Source organism: Populus trichocarpa, chromosome 15 (genome assembly GCF_000002775.5).
Source record: "Populus trichocarpa isolate Nisqually-1 chromosome 15, P.trichocarpa_v4.1, whole genome shotgun sequence".
Lineage (NCBI taxonomy): Eukaryota > Viridiplantae > Streptophyta > Magnoliopsida > Malpighiales > Salicaceae > Populus > Populus trichocarpa.
The window spans coordinates 11,007,482-11,027,666 of record NC_037299.2 but is presented as its reverse complement, the minus strand read 5'-3'; the positions used below and the strand labels follow the sequence as shown (position 1 = coordinate 11,027,666).

General features: G+C 32.8%; 3 protein-coding genes across 6 annotated transcripts; 2 read left to right on the top strand and 1 right to left on the bottom strand.

Moving 5' to 3' along the window:
• Positions 1–1,354: 1,354 nt before the first annotated feature.
• Positions 1,355–3,322, bottom strand: LOC7453811 (cytochrome P450 736A117). Its single transcript, XM_002321607.4, has 2 exons — positions 2,369–3,322; positions 1,355–2,127 (listed from the first exon to the last, which is right to left on the bottom strand). Exons 1-2 carry the CDS (start codon positions 3,311–3,313, stop codon positions 1,516–1,518), a joined length of 1,557 nt encoding a protein of 518 aa, XP_002321643.3. The 5' UTR covers positions 3,314–3,322; the 3' UTR covers positions 1,355–1,515.
• A 4,273-nt stretch (positions 3,323–7,595) lies between these two features.
• On the top strand, positions 7,596–11,119 carry LOC7453810 (serine/threonine-protein kinase AFC2). 4 transcript variants are annotated; one of them, XM_002322172.4, is made up of 12 exons: positions 7,596–7,798; positions 8,402–8,591; positions 8,869–8,895; positions 8,991–9,144; positions 9,253–9,301; positions 9,399–9,513; positions 9,783–9,874; positions 10,018–10,174; positions 10,259–10,323; positions 10,408–10,505; positions 10,593–10,695; positions 10,812–11,119. In XM_002322172.4, exons 1-12 carry the CDS (start codon positions 7,712–7,714, stop codon positions 10,956–10,958), a joined length of 1,284 nt encoding a protein of 427 aa, XP_002322208.1. In that variant the 5' UTR covers positions 7,596–7,711; the 3' UTR covers positions 10,959–11,119. The 4 variants fall into 4 exon arrangements, with proteins under 4 accessions (XP_002322208.1, XP_024442612.1, XP_052303521.1 ...); XM_024586844.2 differs by lacking the exon at positions 8,402–8,591 and having other exon boundaries at positions 7,633–7,798; XM_052447561.1 differs by lacking the exons at positions 8,402–8,591; positions 9,253–9,301; positions 9,399–9,513 and having other exon boundaries at positions 7,635–7,798.
• A 6,978-nt stretch (positions 11,120–18,097) lies between these two features.
• Positions 18,098–19,981, top strand: LOC7457784 (cytochrome P450 71A1). The gene is made up of 2 exons (XM_002322171.3): positions 18,098–19,186; positions 19,271–19,981. The coding sequence occupies exons 1-2, from the start codon at positions 18,260–18,262 to the stop codon at positions 19,874–19,876; spliced, it is 1,533 nt and encodes a 510-aa protein (XP_002322207.2). The 5' UTR covers positions 18,098–18,259; the 3' UTR covers positions 19,877–19,981.
• Positions 19,982–20,185: the final 204 nt, after the last annotated feature.

Genomic DNA, 20,185 nt, shown 5'->3' with positions numbered 1-20,185 from the left:
TAACACGTTAACTTGAGCGATGATCTTTCCTATTCAATTTTAATTTTTTTGCCTAAAATTTTAGAGACTACAGATGTGACCTATGAGATTGAGAGTTCTTTGGGCACCTGATAAACTAAATATCAAGTATTGTTTACTTCTAAGCTATATAAATGGTTCATTTATTTTTCTATTGTGATTTTGAATATAATGAGGACTGGTAATAAAAATCTACTAAATAGAAGTACTTGATTCTATTCTTTGTCTCTGATTAGCAGGCCAAAATTTATTTTCTAGATGCTACCAGGCCAAAAAAATGTGTCAATAAAACAAAAGCAAGTTTAGGCCATTATGCTCTTGAAGTGAATTATTGAACTTGTTGTATAGATACTCCAAATATGTTCCTTATTCTTTTTATGCGAGTTTTTTTCTTCTACACCTTCTAGATATGTAGCTTTATTCATGTAGATTTGTGAGTTGTTTTCTTTAATAAGTTTCCGATTTATCTAAAGAAAATGAGGCTAAATAGAATATGGTAGCTTTAATGTTATCTCAACCTATGTAATCACCACTTGTGTTTGCATTGTTCCTCTTGCTGTTGTTTTAGCCATTTCTAACCAATCTCTTACGTATAAATTGCTTAATTAATACTGACTTTGTTATAAAAAAAAATGGGCTTTTGTGATCTGGTGAGGAAGGGATGACATGACATTAATGTAAAGATTTCAAATTGAGTTAACCTTTTTAGTACATCCCCTAAAATATTATAAGTGTCAAAGAACCATCTCGATTCAAGCTTCAGAATATGATTTATATAATTCTCTAATACACTTTTTCAAGTGAAAGCCCTTTGAGCTTGAAATTTGTACATGCTCACATTACCTTGTACTTAATTAATTAAGAAAATGAATGTGTTGAGATTCAAACTCGTAATTATTTGGTTATCAAGGCTCTGATATCATGTCAAGAAACAATCTCAACCCAATAACTTAAGCTATTAGATGAGACTCCAAGATATGTTTTATATTACTCTCTAATACACTCCCTCAAGTAAAAGCCCTTTGAACTTGAAATATGCGCGAGCTCATACTACTTTATGCTTAGTTTCTATCAATTAGAGCTCGTGATCATTTGGTCAATAAGGCTCTGATACTATGTTAAAGAATTACCTCAATTTGAAAGAAAATGATTTATATAATTCTCTAACATGTCAGATTTGCGATTCAAATTTGTAACCACTTGGTCATTGAAATTTTGATATCATATTAACGAGTCATCTCACCCAAAAGCTTAAATTGTTATATAAGGTCTTAAGAATAGTTTTATATTACTCTGTAACTGTAACAATAAGATCATCCTAAAACATCATTCACCATTGGGAGAACAAGTTCTATTCTATTACAGAAAAAGTGACAATATTACTATGAGATCCTCATTGGTGAAGGAAGGAAATAAAGATCAAAACAATTATTCCTGTAGAAGGTAGAATATTTGGATACCAATTAAGCACAATGGTAACAGTAGGACCTCTCCACTCTAGAAAGAGTGAGGAGTTGCAATAACAACAAGTGGGAATTTCCTATGGATGGCTAGCCCTGGAGCTTCTGTTATATCCAAGTCTTCAGGTTTTGCTCCACCAGGCAATGCCCAATTGAACTTGTGCAAAAGACTAGCCAACGTAATCTCAATCACAGAAGAAGCAAATGTTGTTCCTGGGCAACCTCTTCTTCCAGCTCCAAAAGGAATGAATTGGAAGTCATTTCCCTTGAAATCTATAGCACTCTCTAAGAACCTTTCTGGTCTAAATTCATCTGGATTTTCCCACGATGAAGGATCTCTCCCAATTGCCCAAGCATTGATGATTACTCTGGTTTTGGCTAGAATATCATAGCCCTGTACCTTGACATCCTTGGTTGACTCTCGCGGAATAAGCGTGGGAATTGGTGGGTGTAAACGAAGAGATTCCTTGATAACTGCTTTCAAGTATAGCGTTTTCTCTACATCATCCTGGGTTACACTAATTTTGCTTCCGGTGATCCTTCTAATCTCATCCTGTGCTTTCTTCATAACTTCGGGGTGTTTTAGCAACTCCGTCATTGTCCATTCCAAGGCGGTATGTGTTGTATCAGTTCCTGCTGCAAACATATCCTACAAGAGGGTATAAACACATCAGACATCCAAATTATTTTAACTTGCTGTTTTCCTTTCTAATGGAAACCAATATGAGATTGAAATCACCTTGTAAGTGGAAGAAAATTTAAACTAACATTAACATAGCAGTATCATAGATATAAGAGAGAAATCACTTTGTAAGTGGAAGAAAATTTAAACCAACATTAACATAGCAGTATCATAGATATATTCAAATTAGGCTAGTTAGTTTTCTTACCAAAATGATGGCTTTTATGCTATCGCTGCCTATCGAAGCACCATCTGTGCTATTTTTTTGGATTTCAAGCAGAACATCCACAAAGTTCATTTTATCCTCATTCACACCTACCCTATTTGCCTTAAATTCTTCAATAACTTCATCAAGAAAGCGATCAAATTCTTTAAAAACCCATTCCACTCTAACATTTAAACCTGTCAGATAATTTATCCAACCAAGCCAGGGAATGAAATCTCGAACATTGAAAACGCCTAATACCGCACCAAACTCTTCCAATAGTTTCTTAAATTTTCTCCCACTACCCCCCTCTCTGTACTTCTTGCCAAAACTAACCCTACACACCACATCATTTGTTAATTCAGAAAACAGTTCACTTAGATCAACTTGTAATGATCTTGAAGAAAACAGCTCGACGTTTTGGACTAGCAAAGCTGTTTCCTCTTCTCTTATGGAGTGGAATAACTTAACCCTTTTAGAGCTAAGTAGCTGCGCGACACATATGCTTCTTATTTGCCTCCAATACTCGCCATAAAGGGCCAAGGACAGGTCCTTGTAGTCATACAAAAGTCTTCTTGCAATGCTTGAATCAGGCCTATTTGAAAATATGACGTCATGAGTTCTCAAGATCTCATGAGCTCCATCAGCAGACGAGACCACAAGTGTAGGAGCGTTGCCAAGGTGCAAGAGCATGAGTGGACCATGGCGTTTAGCCAAAGATTGCAGAGAGCGATGGGGATACAAGCCTAACTGAAGGAGATTGCCCACAACAGGAATCTTTAATGGTGAAGGTGGTAAGTTTTTATTCCGTGCAGAATTGAAGAAGAACCATTTGGTAACAAAAATAAAAAGAAGGCAGGCAAGAGAGTATGGATGCAATATCATTGCATGAACCTCTAACATTTTCACAAATTTAGAACTGTATTCTGGATAGACAGATGAGATCATGTCATAACCTTTTATCTTGGGTGACCAAATTCAATTTTTATACCAAGAGATTGGTGGACTACAAATGAGTGGCTCTCACAGTACCCTGATTCTAGTAGTTTTGTTCTTTTGCTATCTATCTTTTCAGCAAACGAAGGTATAAAGTATAATTTACATAATTTTTTAATATATTTAATACTTAATTTTTTTTATTAAATAGAATGAAGATAGTAAGATTTGAATTCGTGATTATTTAATTAGTTAATAAAATTCTAATATCATATCAAAAAATTAATTCAATCCAATAACTTAAACTATTAAAAACATTTTAATATATAATTTATATAAATCATTAAACAACTTTATTTCTTTCAAATTTTAGGGTTGTCGTTCATCACTATGCACATAGAACTGACACAATTATTGTTAAGATATAAGATGGTGGCAATTAATATAGTCCCTTAATATTTTTTGTAATTTTTTCTTTAAAAAAAAATCATGCTTTTTTATATGTGTTTTTTAATAATTTTTAAATTATATTTCAATTAATATCCCTTCTCTCTAATTTTTCATTTTTTGTGTGTAATTAGTAATTTTTTTTAAATAGTGGTTGCTTTTTTATTATTTTGTATTTATTTAATTTTTAAAGAAGTTATTCTAATTCATCTATAATTTTCTTTTGTTATATATAATTGAAATTTATTTTTAAAAATAAAAAATAATTTTTTATAGTATTTCTAATAAGTGCAACTTTGCAAGACATTTTTTCCCTTTGATTTTATTTAATCAATTTTATATGTGTGTTTATTTTCACTATCATTTTATTAAATAAAAAATTAGTTTTAATAAACATAGTCATTGAACATAATTGGATAAATGATCTGTATTATATGATCAAATATCTTGATTTACATTCGCTTCTCGACTTTTCCATATACGTATTTAATTATTGTTATTGACTTTTTTTTCTATTTATTGACACAAATTATTCTCGATTTAGTTAATTAGATGGGTTCATAAACTTTTTTATTTACACTTAATTTTTTTATGTAAAAAAACATGCTGAGAAAGGTTGCATGTTCAAGATATCTATTTTCATAAATTATTTTTAATACATTTAACATTGTATAATATTTTCTTGCCTCATACTTGATTTAATCAATTTCATGTTTGTCTATTTTTATTCTCATTTAATTAAATAAAAAAATCTTTTTTAACAAACTTATTAAGCATAATAATGTCAAAGATCCAAGTTGTATGGCCAAATATCTTGTTCTATATAACTCACATTTTGTTAATTTCCATCTTTATTTATTATTAATGACTTTTATTTATTTATTAACACACATAATTCTCAATTTATGCTATTAAATGTATGCATAAGTTTTTTTTTTAATCTATAAAAAACACATTAAAAGCATGCATATTTATTTCTTAGGAAAAAAAATTTGATCAGCAGCGAAGCGCGGATCAAAAAGCTAATGAAATCTATAGTAAGTATCAAAACTTAAAACAAGACAGTGTAATATACTTACTTATTGAAACACTTAAATTTCGATTCAAATGATTTTTTTTTTTATTGACAACTAAATTTACGTTTTTTTTTTCTACCTTAAAAGTGCCTAAAAATATATATATCTAAACTCGGAAAGATTTTTTGGTTTTGGGTTGCTTTCAGGTTATGGGACCTATTTGGGTTTATCAAGATGTCAGAGTATTTTCTAGGTGTTTTAGGTCTGAAAAGCTTAAATTTTGATTTTTTGGATATCATAATGGCTAAAATTTGAGTAAAATTAGACGACGTGTCATATGATTTAATCTTTTTTCAAAAACAATTGTCCCCCATTCGTAATAAAAAATAAGGGCTCAAACACACAAGCCCTTACTAAATGGACGAGGCGTATGGGCCTAACATTTTTATTTTTTTATTTTTTAATTGATACTTTTTTATATGTATTTTTTCAAAATAATTTTTTAATTTATATTTAAATTAATACACCTTCTCTTTTTTATTTTTTTTATATAGCTTCTTTCAAGTGGTGATTATGTTTTAGTTATTTTGTATGCATTAAATTTTTGAAGAAATTATTCTAATTCATCTATAATCTTTTTTATGTTTGATATAAATAAAAAATATTAATTTTTGGATAATTAAGTATAAAACTAAAAGGCATGGTTTTTTCACTATGCATGATCTCACTATTCATCATCTCACACATTACTGTTGATGGACTTTAATTTTTTTTTTTTTCAATTTAGTTATCAAACTTTTTTTCTAGCGATTTAGTCCTAATTGAAGACTAGTTGATTTTTTTTTTATGAAGGGTGGGGTTGAAAAAAGAGGGACATAAATAAAAAAGGTGTCAAACATGGGTGACGTGTCATAAGTTTTGAAAAAGATGCACTTTGGTCCTCGAACTTCAAAAATAATGCAAATTATACAATTTTGGTACCTCAATATTTCTCAAATTTAATTTTGATACAAAATTTTACTTTTTAGTCTCTAATTGAGAGGAGAGAGAGAGAGAGAGAGAGAGAGAGAGAGAGAGAGGTCGCTAAAGTTTTATGGTTGAGAGAGAGACATGTCGTTGACATCGATTTAGGCCACCAAAATGGATAATATTTATATCAAATTATTACTTTTGATGAGGGGAGCTCATATTAAGTGTTTTTTTTTAACTTTTTAAAGTTCGTGAAAAGAAAAAGATTTGAGCTAGGATTGATTTCGATTTTTATAATGGTTTTTTGAGGCTACAAATACGTTTATCATGATTCTTAAGGTGTTTTAGATCAAAATAGATTGAATTTTTTTTTATAGTTAAAACAAACCTTATGCCCTGATTTTCCAGCTACTACAGCAGCCAAAATCTAGGCAAGATCAGATGACACGTTATTTGTCTTAGTAGGCGACATGTCGTCCACCCCATGTGCAGTAGCGCAAGACCTAACAAAATGGGCTAGGCGAGCTAGCCTGGCTTGCCATGCCTAGTAACACTGACTTTTTTTTCCTAATTGTTTTTCAATGAATGCTTCTTTTTATATGTTTTTTTTCTAATTATTTATATTTAGATTAATATACCTTCTCTCATTTATTTTGTTTAGAGAGTCTCTATCAAATGATGACTATTTTTTGGTTATGCATTTAATTTTTGAAAAGGTTTTTCTGATTTATCTATATTTTTTAATCTTTTGTATGAATGAACTATATTTTTGAAAATAATTGTTTTTTACTATCAAATAATATTTCTAATATGTCTAGCATTGCATAATATTTGTTTTATTTTATTCAATCAATTTAATGTGTTTGTCTATTTTTATTATCGTTTGATTGAATAAAAAATATATTATAATAAATAAAATGTAACAAACATAATCGGGTAAATGTCTCATCTTACGAGATTAAATATCTTGATCTACACTTGTCTTTGAATTTTTCAAGTTTTATTTTTAGGTATTATTAATGGCTTTTTATTTATTTATTAACACATATAGTTCTCGATTTATTTGATTACATGTATTCATAAACCTTGTGATTTGCACTAAAAAATTTCAAACTACATAAGTGAGTTGAAAAAACCTACATATATAATTTTTTTTATAGGAAATTAAACTATCTGACCCGCGGCGGAGTGTGAGTCATATAATTAGTATTTCTAATTTGTGTAACCTTACATAATATTTTTTTATTTAATAAATTTTTTATTTATTTATTTCTATTATTGCTTGATTAAATAAAAATTTTATTTTTGTAAATAAAGTCATTCAACACAATCGAGTTAAATGCCCTTGTTGCAATGTCAAATATCTTAATTTATATAAGTCTCTTATTTTTTTTTTTTTTGTCTTCATTTATTATTAATAATTTTATTATTTTTAAATACATATAGTTTTTAATTTATTTAGTTATATAAATGCTTAAGGGTTTAAAAATATACTTATAATCTTTTTGTTATATATTAATACATTAAAAAACATTTATATATAATTTTCTCAATAAAAAAAACTTTGACCCGCAAAATAACGCGGGTCAAATAGATATGCATTATCCATAACCGTTACGATCAAGTCTTTTGACGTGCGTGTTGTCACGCTTAGACAGTTCCCATGGTCCGCAAAACAGCTAACTAAACCACGGTTAAATCCTAACTGTAGTCAAACAAACCGAACCGAATCATGGAATCAACAAAAAGAATAAACCCTAACAAACACTTGTCAGGTTCAAATCCACGGCTAAAACCAACCCACGTTGACGGTCAGATCTCTTCCTAACCGCCTCGCCTCCCATTATGTTCACGTTACTTAAAACTAGGGTTAGCTAGATAGATTTCTCCTCGCACCAATTAAAAAAAAAAATCCCTAATTTCTCCCTTTTTATTTCCTGTCAAGATCGCTAAATCTTCTCTGGATTTCCCTTCGATCATGGAGATGGAACACGTGACCATCTTTCCCATAACACACCTGGATCGACCTAGGAAAAGACCTCGTTTCGGCTGGGACGTGCCTCAGGTATCATCAGCTCATTTTTTTCAATTTGTTCTTGACGTGAAAGATCTAAAATATTTTATTGTGTTTTGAATTTAGTTCCGGTTCTCTTGTTTTTTAAATATCGGATCTTGACTTTTGATTTTAGATCTGTTTCGATTAGTTCTTATCTGTTTATGGTTATTCTTTCGCAGATCATTATTTTGTATACGGATTATATTGATGTTGGTTTATAAAATTAATTGAATAGTTTTTTTTTCATTATTTTTCACAAAAATCAAGATGCTAGATTAATATTGTATTTTTATTACTATATTATGTATGCTAATAAATATTTTATTTGCAGAAAAATAATTAATTAGATTAAAGTTTTTATTTTAATTTAAAAATAATTAGATAAGATATGCTGAAAGTTGTTGAGGTAATTCAGACCTAAATCTTTTGCTAAAAATGAAGATTTCTTCTATTCATAATGTTAGCAATATTATTTGATTCTGTAATTTTTTGTTTCTCTCACAAATGAGTTTTTGGAAAAGAGAAAGGGGATGCCGAGGGTATATGAAGATATCAGGTGAAAAATTTTGATTTTATATCTTGAGTGGTACATAAATGGGTGGCTGTGTGTAGGCTCAGGTAGGAAATTTTTGTGGACAAGAGGTTGGGAATGTAGCAAGCTATGCATCTTCGGGAGCAATCTCAGACCATACTAGTTCTCTGTTTGTTAAAGGAGTGGCTCAAAATGGTTCTCCCCCATGGAGGGAAGATGACAAGGATGGCCATTACATGTTTGCGCTTGGAGATAATTTAACTTCTCGCTGTAATTACACTTTACCATCCATACCTTATAAACAATGAATAGGTTTATATATAGGGTCCTCAAGTTGCAAATCTTTTGCTACTGGGGCTTTCAAGAATTCTTTTCCACCAATTATGGATTTAATAGTGTATCAGTTAAATTTGACTTTGAATTGTTTGTTGCATTAGAGTCCCTATTAACGAGTAAAAATAGGACTGAGTTTTTCTTTTGACATGTTAATCGTGATGGTTGCTGACTGAGTTTTTTTCCCCTCTTCCTTTTGCTTCTATTGTTGCAGATAAGATACATAACAAAATGGGAGAAGGTATGCCCTGTCACGTATTTGCATTCCTCATTGCTGTGAGGTTTAGTTTTTGTTCATCTGACCTCTTGGATTTATACTGTTTGCTCTATGTATAGGCACCTTTGGTCAGGTTTTGGAATGCTGGGACAGAGAAAGAAAGGAAATGGTTGCCATCAAAATTGTACGTGGCATCAAGAAATATAAGGAGGCAGCCATGATAGAAATTGAAGTGCTGCAACAGCTTGGTAAACATGATAAAGGTGGCAACCGGTGAGTTTTCTTGACCTACCTCTTACCTGATTTATTGCCAATGCCAAACATGTGACCTGCTTGTTTATGCCTCTTTGTCTATGGTTAAATGGGGTTTATTCCTTGCAGTTGTGTGCAAATACGGAACTGGTTTGACTATCGTAACCATATCTGTATTGTAAGTATATATGATTAGTTTCTGATGGAATGATTTCCTCAATTCACAAATAATTTGGGGGTTAAGACTTCTGGGTGAATGTAAATGGTTTTAACAGGTATTTGAGAAGCTTGGACCAAGCTTATACGATTTTCTTCGCAAAAACAATTATCGCTCATTTCCTATTGATCATGTCCGTGAGATTGGCAGACAACTGTTGGAATGTGTAGCATGTGTGTAGTAATTACTTTAGCTAGTCTCTTTTCATGCAGCTTTTATCTTTTATCTTTTTTCTTTCCCTTCTATCTTTTTTTTAATCAAATGTTAAGTTCTTAGCTACGTGGAAATACATAATGAGATTAGCTAATGTATATGTTTTAGGGAGATTTTTTGTTTTGGTAGTTCTCTTTAGAGTAGGTAGTTGTATTCTTAGGCTAGATTAAGTAAAGAGTAGTCATGTATTTCATTTACTAATGTTGCTTCTGTACTTAAAATCTTGCAGTTATGCACGACCTTCATATGATACATACTGATTTGAAGCCTGAGAACATACTCCTAGTTTCTTCTGACTATGTAAAAGTTCCTGATTACAAGGTGATGCTTAGCTTTTTACCTTGCTATTTATGCTGTGCTCTGGCCATGCTTTATGGTTTTAATGTGGCATTTGCTTTATCCTTGTCAACTCATTCTGGATGAATTGGTTTCTTAAGGCCGCTGACATATGTTGCTTTGAGCAGAACTCGACTCGCTCTCCAAAGGACAGTTCCTACTATAAAAGAGTCCCAAAATCAAGTGCCATCAAGGTGATTGATTTTGGTAGCACTACCTATGAGCGTCAAGATCAGAATTACATTGTATCAACACGACATTACCGGGCACCAGAAGTTATTCTTGGTAATACTTTTGTTAGTTGTCCTTTTTTTATTACTTTTTTTTTTGTAAATAATTGGAGATTACAAGTTTCAATTTTCAACACAGGACTTGGATGGAGTTATCCTTGTGATGTGTGGAGTGTTGGTTGCATCTTAGTGGAGTTGTGCACAGTATGTTTCTGAACTTTGCATTTCTACTTTTTTACTGTAGCAAAATGCAAATGATTTTGGTACAACTTTGCATCTGTTGAACAGGGTGAGGCTTTATTTCAAACACATGAAAATTTGGAGCATCTTGCAATGATGGAACGTGTGCTTGGTCCTATGCCACAGAATATGCTGAAGAGAGTGGAGTGAGTTATATATCATATCTGCAAATTGATATATAATCATATGTTATTATTTCAGCTTTTGCTTAATCCTATCTTGTGCTTTCTCAGTCGACATGCAGAGAAGTTTGTTAGAAGGGGTAGATTGGACTGGCCAGAGGGAGCTGCTTCAAGAGAAAGTATCAAAGCTGTTTTGAAGCTACCTCGACTCCAGGTTTGTATTTTTTTTGATATCCCTATGTTTCTGTGAGATCAGTTATTGCTGAGGATTTTGTTTTTACTTTGTTCTATTCTCACGATCTCTTGTCTGCATATGTTTTTTTTTGGCAGAATCTAGTAATGCAACATGTGGACCATTCAGCTGGAGATCTTATACATCTCTTGCAAGGATTGCTCAGGTACGATCCCATGGACAGGTTAACAGCTCGAGAAGCTCTCAGACATCCCTTCTTTGCAAAAGATCATCGTAGGATTTGAGGAATGGACTGGCTGTTGATTGTCTGCTGAAATTGTTGCTGTAAACAACGGGGGCATAAGTCCCAGGATATTTGAATGTGTTGTAGCAAGCTGCTAACCCAATCCAAGAGTGTACAGTATGGAAATCTATTGAGAATGATAAATAGAATGTTGATTTGCAAGCAGCCTGTCTAATTCCTCATTATTTTTGATTTAACAGTCCTCGTCATTCTAACCTCCGACTCGAATTTTGAACGTTTCTCTTTGACAAGTGACGAATGAAATCTAGAAAATCCCCGAATCCTTCATAAACTGGCTAGTAAAATTTGCTGCAGCAGAAAATCTGAAAAATAGAAAAAAAAAAACAATTTGGTCCATGATAAAATCAGAAAATGAATAACACTGGAAATGTGGGAACTTTGCTGTTCATGGTGAACCAGCAGCAGCTGCATCATTCTTCGGCATTGCTTTGTTCTTGCAATCATCTTTTTTTATGGCATAATGCTATACAATTCGTACAGGTGTCTCAGATGTAGTTATGTTTCGCTTCTTGTGATGTCCTTGTGCAAATGAGGCCAGACTGGCAATACAGATAGATGTTGTTGCAGCTGCAAATATTCAAATTTTACGACAACGTAGGAGACAAGATTAGTGTCAATTTTTTCTTCATTTAGACAACTAAAGATATGTCCAGTGGAATGTCGATAACAGTGTTATATTGCAGTAATCTTATTGTTTTTGTGTTTTGTATAGTTTGGATAAAAATTAAGGTTCTTGAATTCTAAGATTACAACTCTAGATGATAGTAAAATGGGTACAGAAAACTTTCTGAAAATCTATAAATTAATAACCTGATTAAAAATTTAATAGCACGTTAACCATTTATATTTAGGTTTAAAACCAACCTAACCAGAAAAAAATAAAATTTAAAATTAACTTGAAAAATAATTAAAACAACAAAAACAATATTTTCTAAACCTAATTTAAAGGTTTTTTTTTTAATCTCCGCTAATAATAGCTCGTCGATTACCCTATAAAACCAAAACTTTAGAATCATTTTACAAAATTTAAGCTCGATTTAATGGTCATGTCACAACATGAATTTCAGGTTCGTGACTGGCAACACAAGAGCAGTGCCGTGAGGACACCATATCTACGCTAAGTCTCAGAACATATATATCATAAAACAAATTATATAAAATCTCGTAGCATTTTGTAAAATTTCAAATATCCTTCAAGACCAATATAAACAAATCATAATCCATAATACTTATTACAATATTAAAATCCAAACTTTAAATAAAACAATGTAATAATAGAGCAGTTTAAGACATCAAATCAAGACTAAAAGAAAAACCTCACCAAAAACTGAGAAGTGAGCTATGGACCTCTATCAGACACAATGGAGATTGGCACACCATGCAACCTTATAATCTCGTTAACATAGATTTTTTCTAGTTTTGCAAACCCATATGTTACCTTTACTAATAAGAAATGAGCTGAATTGCTTAAACGATCAACTATCACCCAAAGCAAATCATAACCCTCTTAACTCCCAGGCAAACTTGACACAAAATCATAGTGGTTCTCTCCCATTTCCATTTATGAATCAACAATGATTGCAAAAGCCCTGATGGTTTCTTACGCTCACCTTTAATCCTTTAGCAAGTCAAGCATTCAGATACAAACTCTATAATGTCCTTCTTCATGCCATTCCACTAGTAACACTCTCTCAAGTCTATATATATATTGTTAGAACCAGGATGTACTATATAGGTAGTATGGTATGCTTTATTCATCACATCTTTTTTCAAATCATCCGCTTCAGGCACATATAACCTGGAACCAAATCTTAACATACTATCCCATCGATAACAAAACCCCAAGCTTTTCCTAACTCCAACTCATCTTGAATCTTGCATAACCATTCGTCTTTCATTTGAGCCACTTTAATTTAGTCTACTGAGTCTGATCTAGCTTGAAAGCAAACCAACAATGCTTTAGATTCACCAATCTCAAAACTGACTTTCTCATCTAATAATCTGTGTAACTCTCTCATCAAAGGTCTCCTCACCTCTTGAATATGAGCCAAACTATCCATAGACTTTCTACTCAATGCATCAACAATAACATTTGCCTTGCCTAGGTGATACTAGATCATGCAATCATAATCAATTAATAATTCTATCCACCTTTATTGTCTCAAATTCATATCCTTATGCTGAAAGATATATTAAAGACTTTTATGATATGTAAATATCTCGCATGTCTCCCCATACAAGTAGTGCCTTCAAATGTTAAAAGAAAAAACACTACTGTAACCATCTTTAAATCATGTGTGAGGTAATTTTTCTTATGCTTTTTTAACTATCTCGAGGTATAAGCAATCATATTATCATTCTACATTAATACACAACCTAATTCAATCTTTGACGCATCACAGTACACAGTAAAACCACTAGACCTTGAAGGTACTGTCAAAATCAGAGTTATAGTCAACCTATCCTTCAACTTTGGAACTCTCTTCTCACTCTTTAGACCACTTAAACCTGATATTCTTATGTGTCAACTTAGTTAATAAAGCTGTAATTCATGAAAAGTTCTCTATGAACCTCCTATAGTATCTTATTAATCATAAGAAACTCTTAATCTCAAATATTGTAATTGGTTTCGGCCACTACTTAACTGTCTTTAGCTTCTATGGATCAACCTCTACCCATTCCTAGACACCACATGTTCAAAAAATCAAACACTTTCCAATCAAAACTTTCTTATTTACAAACAAAACAGGTGCTCCCCATGGAGACACACTAGGATGGATAAACCTCTTATCCAACAAATCATGAATATGGTCATTCAACTCCTTCAATTCTGTTAGCGTCATCCTATATGGTGCCATCAGAATTAGTTTTATTTCCAGAACCAAAACAATATAGAAATCTATCTCCCTATTATGAGGTAGTCCAAGTAAGTCATCAGGAAAAACATGGATGAACTCCTAAACTATCAGAACTTTTTCCATTGTCAGAACCTCGATTCTCACATTAGCTAAAAAAGCCTTGTATACTCTTCTGTACCATCTTTTTCATGATGGATAAAAGAATATCTGACGAGGATGATAACCCATCTCTATGGTATGCAAACTTTGTCTCCTCACCAGGCTTGAAAATCATTTTTTGATTCCAATAATCCATTAAGGCATAATTTCTCAACAACCAGTCTATACCTAATATCACATCAAAACTTATTATCTTCAAGATCACCAAATCACTCAGCAACTTCCTACCTTGTATCTCAACCTCACAATCAATATACAAATATTCCCAAAATATAACCTCATCCGAAGGGGTAGCCACACACTAAGGACTTTTTAACAAAATGGGTTGTTTATCAAACCTCAAAGAAAAATACAATGATACGAAAGAATAGGTTGGTCTCATGTTAAACAAGACTTTAGCTTTGAAGGAACATATATAGAGTATACTTGAGATAACTATGTTAGATACCTGGGCATCTTGCTAGGTGAGAGCAAAATCTCATGCTTGTCTCTAAACTGCTGTCACAAAACCTCTACCACTTGCTCCATGGCCATACTGACCATGTCCATTAGCTCTATGACTATCTTAAAACACTGGATGACTAGCTGATTGAGTTTGAGTAGGAGATGCAACAGATACAAATGCACCAAGTAAGAAGAACTGCCTGTTTGGACAATCCCTTAATAAGCAACCAATCTGCCCACAACCGAAACAAGCTTCTGTCTGCTTATAGCAAATTAGGCCATGATATTTAGATTTAAAGACTGACATAAAGGCTTCATGTCTGAACCTTGCAGTGTTGATTGAATAGTACCCTAACTTCGAGTCTAACCACCTTCACTAATACCATGATTTCCGGCTCCATTAATAGCAAACCTTGGCGAGAAATCATTGACTGTCTAATTATTCTTGGCAGCCTTCTCGTCCTCTATCAAGACCTATATTAGACCGCTGTTGAAAAGAGGATCGACTCACCACCCCAGGGCTTTTAGTTGAACCATCTAATACTTAATCCTTTAACTCTTATGTCTTAATATCCCAAACATGATCCACTACAACTGAGTATGTCTTAAACTCACGAGCCCTAATAGATATGATGAGGTAGCTATTAAGACTCCAAACAAACCTTTTATTCTTCTTCTCATAGTCTGTATCATATAACCAATATATTTGGAAAGCCATGTGAACTCAACCTCACACTCCATCACTGTTAAGTCACCCTAAACCAACCTCTTAAACTCATATGACCTGTCATCTCTCACATTTTCAGGTGAAAAACGCTCCAAAAACATCTTAGAAAATTCATTCCATGACATCAGTGAAGAATCAACTGCTTTTTTATTCCTTTTAGACTTATACCAGTTCACAACCACCTTGCCTTCTAACATGAAGGATGCTAAAATCACTACATGATGATCCGTGCATCCCATGACTTCACACCTATGCCATACTGCATCCAAAAAATATTATGGGAGTTTAGAGTTATTAACTCCCTTAAATATGGGAGGTGCCAGCTTAAGAAACTCTAACAAAGGCACATTCACTCCATGCACAATATGGGAGGTTGAATACACATTCTTATCCTTTTCATTTTCTCTCTTAACTAAAGGATTAGTCATGATCAACATGAGCTGACCAATCTTATCCAAAGCACTATCATCATACGACACCATACCATTGGATTTCTTATCCTCGTCTTGACCAGCATCCAACCTAATACCTGCTTCAAACTCAATATCATCCTAAAACTCTGTCTCCAAAGGCTAAAGAGAAGTTTTCAAACCTTCCTTCTTCACCTCTCATCCGTGAGCTGAACAATAAAAATGCCCTCCTAATCATCACTTCATGGTCAGTATCCACTACATGTTTGACTCTCGATATATTCCTAAAAGAACACACACATATATATAACAACACAACTACAAAAACAAAATCGAGGAAAACAGGCTAAACATGGAATTGAAGAATTCAAATAGGAATGATAACAAAACGAGACAGTTGCTAAGCTCCACATATTACAGGGGTTTTAATAAAATCAGGGCTCTAATACCAACTTTGTCACAACTTGAATTCCAGGTCTGTGACTAGCAACACAGGAGCTATGTTGTGAAGACACCATACCTATACTAAGCTTAAGAACATATCATAAAATAAAATATACGAGATGACATGCCCGCGCGCTGCCGCGACTTATAAAACAAATGCACTTGATAGTGTTATAATTATGAATCAGCGCTAGATAAGTAATAGAAACTGAAGGTATGATGGAGCAAATATTTCATAACGGAAAAAAAGTTGTGTTGGTTATCAAAAACTTAGAGACTAAACAAAATGATTTGTAGCAATCTACAGTGTTTTGTGAGGAAAGATATAGTGTTTTCGCCACATGATTTAGCTTTTCTGTTACTAAAAAGCAAAAAAAATTACAAAGGTAAATTATCTACAACCTTAACATTTTAAAAAAAAACCAACAAAGATAATTTTGGAAGGAAAAAACCCATGAGAAAAAACGTTGTAGCAATTGACAATGTTTTGTGAGGAAAACTACAGTGTTTTCCCCAACAAAATAAAATAAAAAATCATTTAGAGAAATATTGTAGCAATCCACAGTGTTTTTGAGAAAAATTACAACACTTTCCTCGTATGATTTAGCTTTATTGTAATTATAATTCTTAACCAATTCAATATTAAAAAAAAATCGACAAAGATAATTTTGGAAAAAATAATAAAAAAATCATATGGAAAAACACTGCAACAATTCATATTGTTTTAAAGAAAAAAAATTGCAAAGCTAAATTATTAATTAGCTCAATATTAAAAAAATAAATCGACAGAGACAATTCTAGAGGAAAAAAAAATAAAAACACCAAAAAAAGAGAAAAAAAATCATGTTGGAAACACTGTAGCAATTCACAGTGTTTTGTGAGGAAAAACTTGTATTTACTTGTAATTGCAATTCTTAACCAACTTAATATTTAAAAAATAAAATTGACAGATAATTTTAGGGAAAAACATAACAAAACAGAAAAAACCATGTGGGAAAAAACATTGTAGCAATCCACAGTAATTTGCGAAGAAAGTTACAGTGTTTTCCTCACATATTGTAACTGTAATTTTTAACCAGCTCAATATTAAAAAAAAAAAAAAGATAATTTCAGAGGAAAAAAAAACCATGCGGAGAAACACTGTAGCAATCAACAATGTTTTAAAGAAAAAAATTACAAAACTAAATTCTTAATCAGCTTAATATTAAAAAAAATCGACAAATATAATTTTAAAAAATAAAAAATAAAATAGAAAAACTATGTGGGAAAACATCGCAGCAATCCACAGTATTTTAAAGGAAAAAAATTACAAAGCGAAATTTTTAACCAACTCAATATTTAAAAAGTAAAATCAACAAAAAAAAATTAGAAAAAAAATAAATGCAAAAAAAAAAAAGAAAACAGAGGAAAGTTGAAAAAGGGTGGGGGAAGGGGGGGGAAATGAAAAAATGTAAAAGAAAAAAAAGAGGAATGCACTGTGGATTAATGTTGTAATCCACAATGATTTTGAGAACAGTGATTCCCCCACACCATTTAGAGTATTGTTAATAAAATCTCATAGCATTTTGTAAAATTTCAAAATATCCTTCGAAACCAATAAAAACAAATCACAATCCATAATACTTATTACAATATAAAAATCTAAACTTTAAATAAAATAATATAATAGTGGAACACTTTAAGACATCAAATCACGATTAAAAAAAAAATCTTGTGAAAACAAGTAATGCATACCAATAAAAAACAAAGAAGCAGAAACTCTCAACAAAGTTAACCTGTTAACAGAAACTACATATCTGAAAAGAAAGGGTGAGTTAAACTTACTAAATGAGAGAATAACATTTGATATATATATCTTAGTTATTATAAATTATAAGTCATATATACACACACACACTAAGCATATATGATAGTGAAATTCATGTCAAATGAAATAGCAGACATGAAACCGTAAGATTTCTAGAACAAAGCAAAATCTCATTGCCTGTTAGCTTTGAGACCTGAAAATCTCGGGACACCAATCCAGTTATGCTCTAATACCTATAAATCTCTTCCATCGGTACGCATTTTAAATTTCATTGCATGTTAGCACATGTTGATTATATATAAATATGTGACTTCCGTAGAATACGCAGAAAAAGTGTGAAATTGTTTAACTATCACAAGTGCTGTTTTTTTTTATATAGATTGAACTGCATCTTGTTGGTATCATCATGTGAGAAATTGATGTAAAGAGGAAATGGCTCAGGTGATCATGCTTCGGCAACGGTGCCAGGAACTGCAAAAAATGATCATGCTCAATCCCTTGCTCTGTCCTTTTCTTCTCTTGTCCCTTCTATTTTTGCTTAGGCTAGTTAAAAGAGACAAATTAAATTTACCTCCATCTCCACCAAAGCTACCCATAATTGGAAATCTTCACCAGCTAGGTAGACTTCATAGATCTCTCCGAGCCCTTTCTTCAAAATATGGCCCTTTAATGCTTCTACATTTTGGGAAAGTTCCAACTCTGATTGTTTCGTCGGCAGAGGTGGCTCATGAGGTCATGAAAACTCATGACGTAGCTTTTGCAGGAAGGCCTCAAACAAGGGCTGCAGATGTTCTCTTCTATGGATGCGTTGATGTTGCATTTTGTCCCTATGGTGAGTATTGGAGACAAGTGAAGAAGATTTGTGTTCTTGAACTTTTGAGCCAAAAACGGGTGCAAGCATTTCAATTTGTGAGGGAGGAGGAAGTCGCAAACATGGTGGAGAAGGTGCGGCTTTCATGCCTCAACGGAGCTGCAGTAGATCTTAGTGATATGTTCCTTAGTGTCTCAAACAACATAATATCAAGATCTGCTCTTGGTCGAGTATATGAAAATGAAGGCTGTGATGAGAGTTTTGGAGGATTGTCGAGGAAGGCGATAGACTTGATAGCATCATTTTGCTTCAAAGATATGTTTCACCTTTTGGGATGGATGGATACTCTAACTGGCTTGGTTGCAGGTTTGAAACATACTTCCAAAGCATTGCATAATTTTCTTGATCAAGTGATCGAAGAACATGAGAGTTTAATGAACAATGACGAATCTGATATGAAAGACATTGTGGATATTCTTCTTGATCTGCAAAAGAATGGAACGCTTGACATTGATCTTACTCGAGAGAACCTTAAAGCAATCCTTATGGTCTCTCTCTCACTCTCTTGGCCACTCTTTTGTGATTGTGTTTGCTCGTCTGTGTTTATAAATAGCTCCATTTTCTTGTTGCAGGACATGTTTGTTGGAGGAACTGATACGACAGCAGCAGCTATGGAATGGGCGATGGCAGAGCTTGTGAAGAATCCTATTGTAATGAAGAAAGCCCAAGAAGAGGTAAGAAGAGTGGTAGGAAAGAAATCAAAGCTCTGTGAGAAGCATATAAATGAGATGGTCTATCTGAAATGTGTTCTCAAAGAAAGCTTAAGGTTACATGCTCCTGCAATGATTGCAAGAGAAACATCTGAAGCCGTTAAACTACAAGGTTATGATATTCCTCCCAAAACAAGAGTGTTGATTAACGCCTGGGCAATTCAAAGGGACCCCAAACAATGGGAAAGGTCTGAAGAGTTTATCCCTGAGAGATTTACTAACATTTCGGTCGATTTTAAAGGTCAACACAACCAATTCATGCCGTTTGGTGGGGGTAGAAGGCTTTGTCCCGGTCTCTCATTTGCAGTTATAGAAGCAGAAATGGTTCTAGCAAACCTTTTGTACTGGTTTGATTGGAACATACCCCATGGTGGCAATCCAGAAGACATGGACATGTCTGAGTCTCATACACTGATTATTCGTAAGAAGACACCCCTTGTACTTGTTCCAGTAATGCTCTCTCCTTAATGTTCTTTTTTTCTGTCTTCAATCCCTTCTTCAGACACTTCGGCTCCTGCTTTTTCCTTAATGTTTAAGATATAATTGGATGTGATCTGGCATTGATCTTTCCCATTCCGTGAATTCCTAAAACAATATTATTTCTGCTTGTCCTTACAGATATATTACCTTTTTTTTCTTCTCCATTTTTTAACATCAATCTAATTGTTGTTAAACGATGGAAAAAAGAAAAACGAAAGTGATAAAGTCGTGAAAATTTCATATTAGATTTGAGCTTTCCACGGCTGTTTTTCCGAGCTTTTCACGGCTGTTGACGTG